Consider the following 13,706-nt stretch of genomic DNA (forward strand, 5'->3'; position numbering starts at 1 on the left):
TCAAACTAACCCTCACGTTTACCTGTGGTGTATGTACACAAACATTACGGTAAAAAGCACTTCTGATTTCTAAGGGGGCGGTATTAGATCTTATTAATTACGTCATTACAAGGTAAGAGTCCCACGAGTGTGGGAATATAGATTGTTTTCACTGAAATTTATGATTGACCTAAATACAATTAGTCAAACCCATTAAAATACATTAAATCAGACCGATGTAAATATGAAATTTAATCATACTCCATAATTACAAATATATTCTATTACAGGAAACCAGTGTTGCAGATTGTCAAAGGCAGACATGGAAATTTATCTTCACATCTCACATCAAAATTGCGTTATCCATTTTGCATTGTGTTTGATCCTAAAATAAACCAGCACACGTGTGATGACGGGAAAACAAGTTTATTCTGATGAATATAAAATTAACAAACTTGGGAAAACTTTCATCACAAACTGTTAATGGCATATTTTCTTTATTTTTAATAAGGTCACATTAATTCAGTGCAGGTGCATTCCCTACAAAGCAACGACGCTAGAATAAATTAACTCAAAAGGAATTGAAGTACTTGGACGTGACACGCATCATCCACATTGGACTCATCATTTGGTCTTCAATGGTCAAAACCTGAGGTATAGGTGACAAAAATGTCCAAAATAAATAGGCTCTCTTTCTCAAGTGTCAAAACATGCCACTCCGCCCTGGTCGTCACAGCTAATATGCGTCAATTATAATTTGTAATTAAAATGCGTACTTTTTGCATCTTCAATTGAAATGTGAGGTAGGACTGTTTAACCACATTCCAGATCACCTCAACGAGCGTTCTGAATGTTTCGCTTTGGATGTTTTATCTAAGCATGCCGTACCTTGCACCCTATTTAACATTCGCTTTAATAGATAATGCTAACTGAAAGGACTGAGGCCATTTTTTAATTGGTAGTTAAGACATAAGATACAGTAAACCCCCACTATTCTCAAGAGATAGCAAATACTAGATACCCACCAAAAACATTTGTAATTGCCTATGGATACCACAAGATGGCGGCAAATAACTTTCTTTCCTTGCCCTTATTTCAACATACTGGTTCTTAAGATGGCAGCCAAGCAATATTTTCATTTCAGACACAGCTTTGGCCTCGGCACAAAAACAGCAAAGTGGTGAGCATTTAGCGAAAATGTGGGAGTTCACTTAATTATGTATTGTGAACTTTAGTTGAGTAAACGATTAGGAGCTTTATATAACTGTTCTTCATGCAGACAGACCCCTTTTGTTTTGAATAGACAGCGGCCATTTGCTAAAAAGGGGACAACTGCTGATTAATAGCTGCTACGAGGAATCGTGAACATATAAATACAGATACATCAAACGGAATTGTTCTAAATCCTCAAAGGCATCCGACTGACTCTATTGATATGTCCTCCGTGCCAGATGTGCTTCTTTCTTGGTCCGTTCACTAGCCAACAAAAAGGAAAAGGGGATCGCTTCAGTTTCTGGCAGCCAAGACCACCGATAAGGCCACGCCGCCGAGGGCGACCGCCGTGGCGCCGAATAACCACTTCCAGCTGAGACTCTGGAGAAGAAAAAAGAGCATGTTAATGTTGATACTAACACAATGGTGAAGTAAATTGAGCAGGTTTTCCTCTCTCTCCGTAAATGAGGTTACAAAAACCCCAGTTAAAACTTTTCGAGCTAAGAAGCGCAGCACAGTGAAGACTTAGCTATTTGTCACTAGCCTTACCTACTCTTTTTTTCCCCCTGTAGACCAAATTAAAATTATTTGCATAAAAAATAAAAATTATATAAAAATGATCAACAAAAGCGAAAGTTCACTGTAGTTCATTTGTGCAGGGTGGAGCTAAACACATTGCTGTACATTGATTGGCAGAGAGAGAATTGTCACTTCCGTGTTGCAATGGAATATAAGAGTGGGGCAGAGACATGTCAAGTCAACTTTATTTATATATATATATATCACCTAATCATGTAAAGAAACGACTCAAAGTGCTTTACACAAAAAAAAAAAAAAAGTGTCATGTTTATCTAGTTTCATTGAATGAATTGACCATATTACACAATTACTATTCTGGACTACGACGAGTCCAAGCTCTACTACTCGCTATCTCGTCTAAAACATCTGTGACAGATGTGCTAACCACCAGGCCACAGTGCTTGCCACCATTTTATTCAAATGAGAATACAAATTGGATATTCACTTTTAAGGGACGGCAAAACTGTTGCCACATCTTAGTCATGTTATAACTGAGAAACCTCATATTACATATTCGGTGAACAGTGTACAGTGACATATTTGTGGTACATAAAAATTTTTTTTTTTAAGTTTAAAAACTTTACTTTGGCGCCATATTGGCACCAAGGAAACAATTTTAAGTGAGTTGAGGAGCTTCATTTAGACAAACGTTGCCTTTTACTGCCATTTTGTGGCAATTACAAACAATCCCTTATCAATTGTAGGTGACACAGATTCACTGTATTGGCCCTTGTATTTGACTGCTGCTGTACATATTTTTTATCAACCAACTGAATTTGAAATAGTAAGTCATGTAGAAAAGTGGCAAAAAAAAATTTTTTTAAGCATGCATTACAACTGAAGGGAAGCGATGTAAGTAGCAGGGATGTGATTTGACCAAAGTGAAATTATCTGAAAATTTAGCCGGGGGTCTGGGGGCCGCTAGCTCATGGGTTTTCCGTGTTTTTAAGTACTTTCAATGCACTCACATGACAAAGAAATAGACAAAACAACAGCATAAATTTTCAATGTATATTGAACTATCCCATATAAAATGGCAGTTTTAGTCAACTCAAAATCAGTCACATTCAAAAACATTGGACTGCCTTTGCTTTTAAAAACTATCACTGAGTATATCATATCTAACTAATGTGATTACTAAATTAACACATAAATAAATAATGTTGAAGAGTTCAAATTTCATGAACAAATAATTGTATCATGACCAAATGAAAAGTAACTCATATTAGAGCATACCACAAATGTCTTTGTTATAGCAGAAGATGTTATCTGTCGGAGTCATGTGCATACACAATGAACTACTAAAAATAATAATAATAATAATTAAAAAATAAAAAATAAAAATCGGAATTTTTTTTTGGGGGGGGGGGAGATAAAAAAAGCGGAATTCCACGAATTAGCGGAAAAATCACATCCCTGAAGTAGTTACTAAACTGTCAGGTTCTTCCTTGGCCCTATTTGAACATCAACAGCATTCACAGAGACATTTGTGAGGAACTCACCCATGACGGTTTGGTCCAGCGTTTTTGTGTGCCGCTGCTGGCGGGGTTACCCAGCATCTTTTTGTACATGGCCTGCTCTGCTCCCCTCTGCTCAGAGTGTTTCTTCACCAGTTTGGACAGCTCCGAGTGGATGGTCTGCAAGGGCACGACGGTGACAATTGAGCCAACGCGGCTAATGGGAATGTGGCAGCCTGACAATAATACGCTGGCGGTTTGATGAACGTCAAAAAGGAATGTGGCCGGACGTTTCGCCGAAGCGCAGATGGATACCACACAAGCCTGATAATTCTCACAGGCCACTCATTAAAAAAAAAATTAATAATAATAATGATCATCATTGATCACGTGCAGGTGACACAAAACACCTTGTGCCATAAAAGGACTTTTTTCAATGTGACCAAATGAAGTTAGGAAGTCAGTCGTCGTCTGCAATTTGAATCGAATACCAACTTTTTTTTCTTACAGAGGTTGTATAATTGCTGCATCAGAGCCTTAGTCGATAAGGCATTCAGCCACCTTTGCCTTTTTTTACCCAGTGTAGCAGGATTTTGTTGCAAGGGTGCACTTTCGTGCAGTGACACCCCAACTTTTTTACACCAATAATCACCATCCCTACAAACACCTCACTCTCCAATTAACACCAATTTTTGTAAATATTTAGTCTACCCTAAGAATGTTTTGAAATATTTGTATTGGGGCAGTTAACAGTTGCGTTGCTAAGTAAAATTTATATATATATATATATATATATATATATATATATATATATATATATATATATATATATATATATATATTTTTTTTTTTTTTGGAGGAATAAGCAGTACAGAAAATGGAAACAGGATTATATTAGGGATAGGCAAGCACCGATACCAGGTTTCGGTATTGAGGTAATACCTGGCCATATTTCAAGGTATTGGTGCTCGCGATGGTGGCAGATACCATTATCGGCTACCCTCTTGTAGCTGTTTTATGATCAGGAACTAGAAATTAGAATAAAAAATTACCATCCATTTCACGCAATTTTAGGGGAAAATGCAGTATTGAGATATAAAGGTCTAAAAATATGGTATTGAACATTCCTCGTTTTTATATTACGCTTTGTAACAGGATTATTGCATACATGTATAAATGTCACACCGCACTTCAATTCAGGAATACAACTGTAGTTGAATGATTCAAATAAAATGTTAAAGTTAAACCCAACATGTACATTAATGTTTAGGGAAGAAAAATCTCATAGGTCATAAAAAATATTGTGCTATATTAAAATGTTAAGAATTAAATGTATTAGTAGAGTATTCCATGCTTTAAATGTTGCAAATTTAGTTTGTGACTAATTCAGAGATTCTTAGCGCGGTACCACATGAGAGGCAGTGTACTCGTGGTGTTTTTTGCGGCCCTCAATCCCACGCGGTCACAGAACCTTGTATGTCCATCTGTGGGAGCGGAAGAACAGAAGGCACGAGATGGCATCGGCGTGCAAGGCGAAACCTATTTAAAGCCACTCGAAAGCAGATCCTCTCAAATGATGAATCAGCGGCTCAGACTGTGGGATGTGACAGTTTGCCCTGTGGCGCCATCTAGTGGCTCATTACAGTGTCTTTACATGAACAAAGCTTGATATTTATTATTTGGTTGTCGCTTTTGATTTCTACCGTTCAAAAACACATGACACATTGTAGTGAACTGACGTTTTCAACAGAGAACAATTTGTGTCATTTGCAGTTTGTGATTACAATTGAAGACAACCAAAACTGTCATCATTGTCAGAGGTGTGAAATTTCCAACAACCCGGTTGACTGGAACGCAGCACTGTGTGCACGTTACCTTGTTGCTCGGTTCCAGCTTCAGTGCTTTTCTCAAAGTCTGAGTGGCTTCTCCATATTCGCCTTGTAAGGCCAGCACCTGGTGTGAGAATACAGCACTCAAATAGACCGTCAGCTTCAACGATGACATGGAGGCTAAGTTGAAAGCATGTGAAATGTATACCTTGCCCATGCGGAAGAGTGCTTTGATGTTATCTGGCTGGTGATTGAGGGCGGCCACGCACGACTTGAACGCAGCCTCGTAGTGGTCCAGCTTCAGCTGCGCCGCCGCCATATTGTTCAGACACTTCACTTTCACGTCTATCAACTCGTTTTCCTCCTCCGGCGTTATGTCCACTGTCGAGAAACACGAATTGTGATTTGATCTTTTCGTGGGGGCAAAGGTCAAATTGTCAACGCTACCTTTGGAGCTGGAATCGGTGATCTGCAGGGCGAGGCCGTAAGAGTTGACGGCGAAAGCAAAGTCACCGCGCTGGTAATGGATGTTGCCCCGCTCTCTCTTTCCACTGGCCAGCGCAATCCTTTCGAGCGGGGTCAGCAGTTCCAAGTCTGCTGCATCACGGACTTCCTTCAGCTCCACTTCCAGCGACAGCTCAGCATTGGGCGGCACGTCCGGTTCGCAGCTGGAAAACCACATTGGAAATAGCGTTTAGCGTACTGAAATGGTGTGCGTCGTATATTTTATTAGACGGCACAAAACGCTATCACCTTCCCCAGGTACCGTATGCATATAAAGCAGCAGTTTGGATGAGCGCCTTCTCGCCCAATTCCATGAGCAGCACTATTAGATCCAAGGCCTGAAAGAGGAAAACAAGCCGCTGCAACAATTGCAAAAATGACAACAACGTACAGCTCTGGATGCCTCAGGATATTTCCCATGCATTATCAATAACAAAGATTTTTTTTTTAAAGTGTAATCGCTCCACCTAGTGGGGTAGTTGAAGGATGACGGTTCTTTTCAACATTTCATCAAAACAATTGCAGTAGTGTCAGCGGACACTCGGTAGCCCCCAAGGAACACATGAGTAGCACGAGGGCCAGTTACAAAAAATAGCTCACCAGTGATGGGACATTGTGATTTTGATGATTGTAATCATTTGAAAATGTAAACACTGCTGTACTGACATTTGCAGGCCATAATTGACAACTAATCAATTTACAACTTTTTAATAATTGATTCTTTTGAGACCATGCTTAGTTTAAAATTGTCCAAATCCGAGCAATTTCTGACTCTCATCAGTAAATACTTTATTCTCAGATTTGTGTAATACTCTATGAAAGCAAAATAAGACACTTGCAAACCCTGCTTTTACATTTGTCCTCATTTTTTTTTTTAAACAGGTTACGGACCAAACCAGTAACTGAAACAAAACAATTTTTTGGGGTAAAAATGTAGGAGAGCTCATTTTTGGTCAAAATGTAAGTAGTAGGAACCATCTGAAAAGGAAACTGGTAATAAAGTTTAAGTTAAAAAAATACATAAAGGGCAAGACGAAAATGGAAGAAGGCGATCAAATTTTTGAACAATATAGAATAAGAAGGAGACCCCACGTTTAGTTAAAATAGAAGACGAACATTCGGAACGTTTCAGCAAAAAATGTGAAACTGTCATTTTTTGTTTAATGCAGCAAAGAGAAACTACGTTTCATCAAAGTGGAAGGAGCGAGAACAATTTAGGTCAAACAGGAAGGATTAGTGACAATTTTGGGTGAAACGTTTATAGTCAAACTGTAGTGAGTAGAGAGAGACCATGTTTAATAAAAAAAATAAAAATAGGAGGCGGCAACATTTTTGCTTAAAATTGAAGTAGTAGAGATTACTATTTGTCTTAATAGGATGAAAATTAAAAAAATTGGTCAGAATGCGAGGAGATGCATTTCTGGGTTCAAAATGTAAAAAAGGTGATCCCATTTGAGGACAAAAAAAAACAAACAAGTAACCATCTCTGATTATAATGGAAGGAGCAAACATATTTTTGTTATAATGGGAGGACAGATCATTTTTAGTCAAAATGGAAGATTGCGATAAAACTTTGGGCACATCAAGAAGTCCAGAAATGGTCATTATGAAGACCAAAACAAAATTCTGTCGGCGGACAGAAACCAAATCAACAGGCATCAAATGACAAAAAGTACCTGGATGACATCGCCATCCCCCACAGTGAACATGAGCTCGGGCTGCTCTTCCACCAACGTTCCATCCTCCAGGAATGTTTTAAGACAAATGGTCACATCCTGTCCTTTCTGTGGACGACTGTCCTGACCCTTGCCTGCCACCAGGACCTTTTTCTTCAGCTGCTCGTTACCTAGGGACAAAACATTATAAATATTACCTATACATTGCATGATATTCTGTTTCAAACAGGAACAATTTATCTGCAAATCAACAAAAATCCCAAAGGCTAGGTCATTTGTGGATCTTCTTTATTTTAAGCCGCTCTTTGAAAAAAAAGTAAATAGGGGTGCTTTTCAGCGAAGACTGTGGGATAGGTTCCCGGAGACTGAATGTGCGGGGAAAACCTAATTGTTCACACCGCGGGAACTAATGATGGAACTTCCCTATGTACCCTGGGAGTTTGTCCAAAGTTTGCATTCACACACACAAAACTGGTTCTGGGTCTGGGAGGTCCGGAACGGTACTACCTAAGCGCCTAAGCCTGAGGAGGGTATTTTGACTTGACTTGGGGTCTACCGTGATTAGCACAGTGCAGACAAAGATGATTGATTGTTTGAATTTGGGGGTGGGGGGTGCACAATTTAGAATCGGCGTCACTGAAGACACCACGTTATTACTGCCAAGCTTGGTGAGGTAAACTAAAATGCTCACACGACCCCCAAAAAGTCACATTATCAACCGTACGTGATTCTGCAACCTATCTTATTTTGTTGCAACTACCTGTTGGACAGAAGGGGTTGTGCAGCCAGTTTTTTCACTATATCATGCTGGCCAAGGTAGTTCAAATGAGACTGATGTGTTGCCGTGTGTGTACGCAAACGAGTGGGCCAAACACAACCTCTTAAGACCAGGAACAGTCTGTACCAGGAACAGTCTGTGCCAGGAATTCTAAGTTATTGGGCTCTTTGGTGTAAAAGCACTTTATGCACTAAACAATCGCAGTAACCGACACGAAGCAAAACACCTACCGAGTACATCCAGCCATTCTTCCGAGACTTCTTCGGGGTCTGCCTCCTTGTTTACGCAATGTTCGCGTGGGTCCTGGTCCTCCCCACCGCCAGCGTCTTCCAGGGGAGGAGGGTCGTCGTCAATGTCATCCTCATCCAAGACCTCAAAGTCTTCCCCGCTGTCGAGCAACGACGTCCGGCTGCACTTCTTGTCCGGGGCCGCCGCGCTGCCCTGACTGTCGACGGCGTCCATAATGGTTCCCGGTCATAAAATGGATGCGCTAAAGTGGGTTTATAAAGCAGTAAAGGAAATGTAATCTCCCTTATCAACACTGCGTCTGATGACGTCACAATTCAAGGTCGCGTTCGTGACGATTTCAAACATTTCGAACCGCTTACTTTTCCTCTTAACGTGCTCACAAGCCGCCATTATTGTTGACTACTAACTCTTAACTTAATAAAGCGTGTACAACACGTCACTATTTCCAAGCCTTCCTCGCGTTTATGGAAGTTTCCAGAAAGTTCTCTCACGGTCCCTTCAAGGATAGCCGCTCTCGTGACAGGTGGCCTTGACGTAGTTATCCTAGGAAGCTAACTAGTTAGCATTTGCTACTGTCAGTTCTTTTCTATTAATTACATCCCCCCAAAAAAATACGCATATGTGCAGATGTATATCTTACCTTCTATCACGTTCGCTTGCTGCGGTGGCAGCCCAACTCCTCATTCAATTCGACGGTGAGGTTGGGTCTATTTATTAAAAAAGACAGCCGGATTGAATCATAACACAGGCAACAATCTCGTCAAATCCCACCGCTTCCGGTTAACCACGCGGCGTAACGGTAACATTCAAGGCCGCAAACAATTTCAAAATAAAAATCTTAACGTTTATGTATGCACGTCATGAAGCTGTCATTCCACATCACTAACCATTACGAAGGATAAAATGATGAAAATCAATGATTATGATACTTCTTGATTGACGTTAAATTGACAGTCAGCGTAATCACTGTCATTTCTTATTTTGAAATTAACTCATATGAAGGCCTTTAACCGTAATGATGAGAATAAATGGTTAGCCGGAATCAACCGTGGATAACTAATATTTTTTCTCACACACGCACTAGCTTCATTGATGTACAGCACTGATGTTTATAGATTTTAAACTTTATATCTATGCTACGCAACTTTGATCACAAATTGCAAACGGGGCCAAGTGACGCACTGTAAACATCTGCCTCATCGTCGACTCTGTGATGCAACCGCACAACTGTGATGATAACAATAGAACCAGACATGGCACTTTCTGTGACAGGAAATATGCCTGGCTACTCAGTAATATATACAATCACATTCATAAAATATCAATTTCGTGCAATCTAATTCAATCAAGCAGATGGTACTTATTAAACTGAAATGTGACCCTGATTATTATTATTTTAAATCATATTGTTAATTTCTTTTTGCATTTATTGTTAGCAACATATTATGTGAAAATGGATTGTGTTCCACTGACTAGCATTTTGCAGAAGAGAGTCAAACAAGGGGGGAAAAAATCAAATGACATTTATTATTGATGCATTGTTTCTTCTTTCTGATAAGCAAATTATCTGTTTTTTTCCCTCCTTTCTGCCCAAAGAAACTTTACAATATAAAGAAACATACAAAGAACATCTTTATTACCTACACAAGACATCTACGTCCCTAAGACAAGATTCCCAACTATCCTAGCATGAAATACAAAGCAAACCAGGAGACAGACTGCTTCATATTGAACACTGCAGGAGAATCCATTATGTCCCCCCCCCCCCCCCCCCCCCCCCCCGTCCCACATACCCTAAGCCCCGCCCCCTCCCACACTCAACATGACCAGCAGATTTTACTCCTAATGGTACAGTATTATACATCACAATAGAAGTACAGAGATGATCCATATACACAGAGGACTGAGAGTGTCTATACAGGACTCCATAGCAAAGGACACAGTAATTGTTTTTATCACCTCATGTTCATTTAAAAACAAACTCCTCTTGAGTGTTTTAACTGGCTAAAAAAAAAAAAAAAAAAAAAAAATCCTTCATATTAAAAACTGCAATATGAATTCAGGTTTTAATGATTACTCCTTTTTTTTTTTTTTCTTTTGTGGACATTCAGCCACACGCGAGCCAAATCGTCGATGGGCGTCCTTTCTCTTCTATGAAAAAAAACATGGACAGTTTCATTAATAATTTACTCTCAGCTGTACTCATCGGTAGTGACTGACATATCAAAACATGTCCATGATATCAAAATGCATTGTACAGTATTTACAAAAATGACCAAAAAAATAAAAAATAAAAAAAAATAAGGGGATGGTACTCGAGGGAAGAAAGGGAGGGTGGGTGTCATTATGTTGACCGGCGAGTATCTCTCCCCCCACCGACGTCCTCTGGGAGCTAAATCTTGGAGCTATCCACCCAGCACATACAATTATAATAGCATTTGTATCCCTTTAAAAATGTACAGGAAGAATCATGTTACATAGTAGATTCTGAGGACATTCCGTGGATTATTCGTACAGGTGAATACATCAAAACAAAACAAGGGGAAAAATTAAAAATATCACTTGGTTGTTTCTCACTTTTCCAATAGTCTGGATTATTTAACCTCTATGGCCAATGTATGAAAGAGTATTAACGCCACACAAGGGGGAAGGAAAATAAGAGGAAAAGGAAACGTTACACTCATTCTTAACCTGAAATTTCCGATGGCCACCATGCCCTTGTTCTCACTAGTGATATGACTTCATTATCATAAAAAAAAAACCCTCAATTTGTGTAATATTTCAACTTCATTTTCTCTCTTAAAATTGTTTAAAAAAATAATTCCCACAATACAATTTCTTGTGGCGTTAAAACTCCTTCATACCAATTGGCAAAATGACCACAATTGGCTTCTAGTCCCAAAAAACACAATAAGTCTTGAATTGAAAAGAGGCGTGGTTAAAATGCATGGAGAAAAAAAAAGAGAAGGATTTTGGAGCATTAAAAACACATTATAGGGATTTACAGGCACAATTGTATGCATTAAAGACTAAAAGAACAATCCGAGTTAAATATTTACACATAAGATCAAATCTGTTAGCAGATGAATGGCTCACCTCGACAGACTCAACTTTACAGGTATGCTGGATTCCATGAAATTTAGGACCTCATAGTAGAAAAAAGCTATTTCAAGTCAGAGTTGCTACTTATGAACTTGGCGGAAATCACAATGTACCTTGATGTACAGTGCATATAAAAAAAAAGTCTACACACCCCCGTTCAAATGTTTTTGTGACATAAAAAAAAAATCGAGACTAAGATAAATAATTTCGAAACTTATCCCACCACTAATGTGATTCAATTTATTTTGTTAATTTTTTTCAAAGTGGAACATAAAATTAAACAACTGAGGCATGGTTGCACAAGTGTGCACACCCTCTCATAACAGGCATATGGCTGTGTTCAGAATTAAGCGGTCAGGACCCACCTATCGTTTAAAGTGCCTCTGATTAACCCCAAATAAACTTCAGTTGTTTAAGTAGGCTTTTTATAAGCACGGTACATCATATACAGTATGTATGTCTGTATCATATATGCACATGTATATCTTTAAAAACAACAGAAACAAAACAAATACTGACCTCGTACAATTCTTTCACGTTTCTACTGAAACCATTTGAGCTTCGAGTCTTGAATGCAGCAAAATACGTCAAGATCAAGAGACAAAATAAAAACAAAAAAACGTTGCACTTTTTTGTGCTTATTTCCGCCATTGTTGAGCTTCATGACTGGTTGAATGAACTGGGGGTGATTTTTTTGGAGGGGGGGGGGGGAGGTGGGGCTCCAAGGCTCATGACGAGGACGGATGGGGGCGAGCGGTCGCAGCAGGCGAGGAAGAAAGTCTCATGTTCTTACACCCATTTTACAGACGTTGGGATGGGGGCCCTTGAGGGGGGTCCTGCTGTCCATGGGCATCCCGAGGGGCTGCGCGCCGATCCACACGGATGAGGGAGGAAAAGGGGAAGGGAGGAGGGCAATGCAAGACGCACCGTGGGTGAGGGGGAGGATAAAAGGGAGATGAAAAAGTAAAATAAAAGATAAAATAAAAATAAAAAGAATCACACACTCATCGTCATGTTGGGTGAATACTGTAAAAAGAGAGAAAAAGAGAGAGAGGGAAGGGAGAGAAAAGATAAGCCCATACTCTTATTCAACTTAGTCAAGCAACACTGGGCTAAATGCAGCCCCCCTTTTATGGCAGCAGGTCATGTAATATTATCATGTGAGTAAACCAGCAGCAAGCAGAGCGTAGTCCATACAGTAAGAGGAGGAGTAGTGCAGCCCACAGAAGAATGTTAAGGAATGTAAGGTGGCAGTGATAGATTGTGATGCAACATCATCAACATCGTCAGGTCTTTTTGGTAAGATGACATTTTGCATGCAACTCTTGTTGTGTTTCCAATTCATGCGTGTGTTTGGTTATGCATGCCGTGTTTTTTCCAGGTCAAAAAGCATTTATCACAATCTTAATACTGTACGTCCACCAGGACGCTTCCGAACATTTATTGCGTTGGATGGATGCACGTCCCATGAATATTGAATTGAACTGAATAAATTTCTTACTGGAGGACTTTGAATTATAATTTATTATTATTTTTAATTTCTTTTGAAAAGTAGAAGTGGAGCCATCTACACAGTGCACTTGTAAACTTCACCCAAGCATTGAAAAATGTAAAATAAAATAAAAAAAAGTATACTTTATATTATATAAATTAAAATAAATAAAACAAAATAATCTAAAATGTATATACAACAAATAAAAACAGACTATGAAAAATGTAAATTTGGGGGGTGCATTAAAATGAATAAAATAAAATAACATTAAATGCATAAATAAATAAAAATAGAGTACACTGCAATTAAACAATAACATAACTAAATATACAATAACTATAAACTTAATAACAGAAAAAATATGTAATTTATTGTATTAGTTTGAGTTTATTTGTGTTTATTTGATATTTTCTGCATATTTTCGGGGGGAAAATCCACGTCATAAAACCATTAACATAAATTTTAAGTTACTTTTAACTAAAACAACTTTTATAATGATAACTTATTAAACATAACATTTAAAATGTTATTTTATATAAAATATTATTATTATTATCATTTCAGTATGTAGGGTCATAGGTAATAATTGGTATATTTAAATTAAATAAAAATCTCCGAAGCTGATGCACTTTAACATTGGGTTTAAGATTCAGATAGAAATTTATTGCACTTATACAGGCTCTTATTAATAGAATTGTGCTCCAAAGATTACATATCCAGGCAGAATGTGTACTATTCTTTAAAGAAAATGAGTGATTAGGAAAAAGCACTTCAGAAGTGCACAATCATTAAACAAAAATAGTAATTGAGAAAATAATGTGATGGTCTCAATTCAGTCATCAGTCATAT

The 13,706-nt window shown here is 38.5% G+C and overlaps 2 protein-coding genes across 5 annotated transcripts in view; both read right to left on the reverse strand.

Moving 5' to 3' along the window:
• Positions 1-389: 389 nt before the first annotated feature.
• fkbp8 (FKBP prolyl isomerase 8) lies at positions 390-9,073 on the reverse strand. The gene is made up of 9 exons (XM_077583234.1): positions 8,904-9,073; positions 8,245-8,504; positions 7,237-7,406; positions 5,810-5,898; positions 5,504-5,724; positions 5,265-5,437; positions 5,103-5,180; positions 3,273-3,407; positions 390-1,572 (listed from the first exon to the last, which is right to left on the reverse strand). Exons 2-9 carry the CDS (start codon positions 8,474-8,476, stop codon positions 1,486-1,488), a joined length of 1,185 nt encoding a protein of 394 aa, XP_077439360.1. The 5' UTR covers positions 8,477-8,504; positions 8,904-9,073; the 3' UTR covers positions 390-1,485.
• A 1,184-nt stretch (positions 9,074-10,257) lies between these two features.
• ssbp4 (single stranded DNA binding protein 4) overlaps positions 10,258-13,706 on the reverse strand; it is a 100,609-nt gene continuing 97,160 nt past the window's right edge. For 3 of the 4 annotated variants that reach the window (XM_077583235.1, XM_077583236.1, XM_077583237.1), the window contains exon 17: positions 12,217-12,391. In XM_077583235.1, the coding sequence (XP_077439361.1) occupies positions 12,362-12,391 (30 nt within the window). In that variant the 3' untranslated portion in view covers positions 12,217-12,361. Of the gene's footprint in view, positions 12,392-13,706 lie in introns of all 4 variants that reach the window. The other variant, XM_077583239.1, reaches the window with a different exon arrangement.

Source organism: Vanacampus margaritifer, chromosome 13 (genome assembly GCF_051991255.1).
Source record: "Vanacampus margaritifer isolate UIUO_Vmar chromosome 13, RoL_Vmar_1.0, whole genome shotgun sequence".
Lineage (NCBI taxonomy): Eukaryota > Metazoa > Chordata > Actinopteri > Syngnathiformes > Syngnathidae > Vanacampus > Vanacampus margaritifer.

What these genes read in the sequence shown, in the direction of transcription:
- fkbp8 (XM_077583234.1), bottom strand. Translation starts at nt 8,476, where the DNA reads ATGGACGCCGTCGACAGTCAGGGCAGCGCGGCGGCCCCGGACAAGAAG. An exon ending in GGGATGGCGATGTCATCCAG is followed by an intron (nt 5,899 to 7,236) that starts GTACTTTTTGTC and finishes TTCCTCTTTCAG; the next exon opens with GCCTTGGATCTAATAGTGCT. An exon ending in GCTGGACCAAACCGTCATGG is followed by an intron (nt 1,573 to 3,272) that starts GTGAGTTCCTCA and finishes TTTCTTCTCCAG; the next exon opens with AGTCTCAGCTGGAAGTGGTT.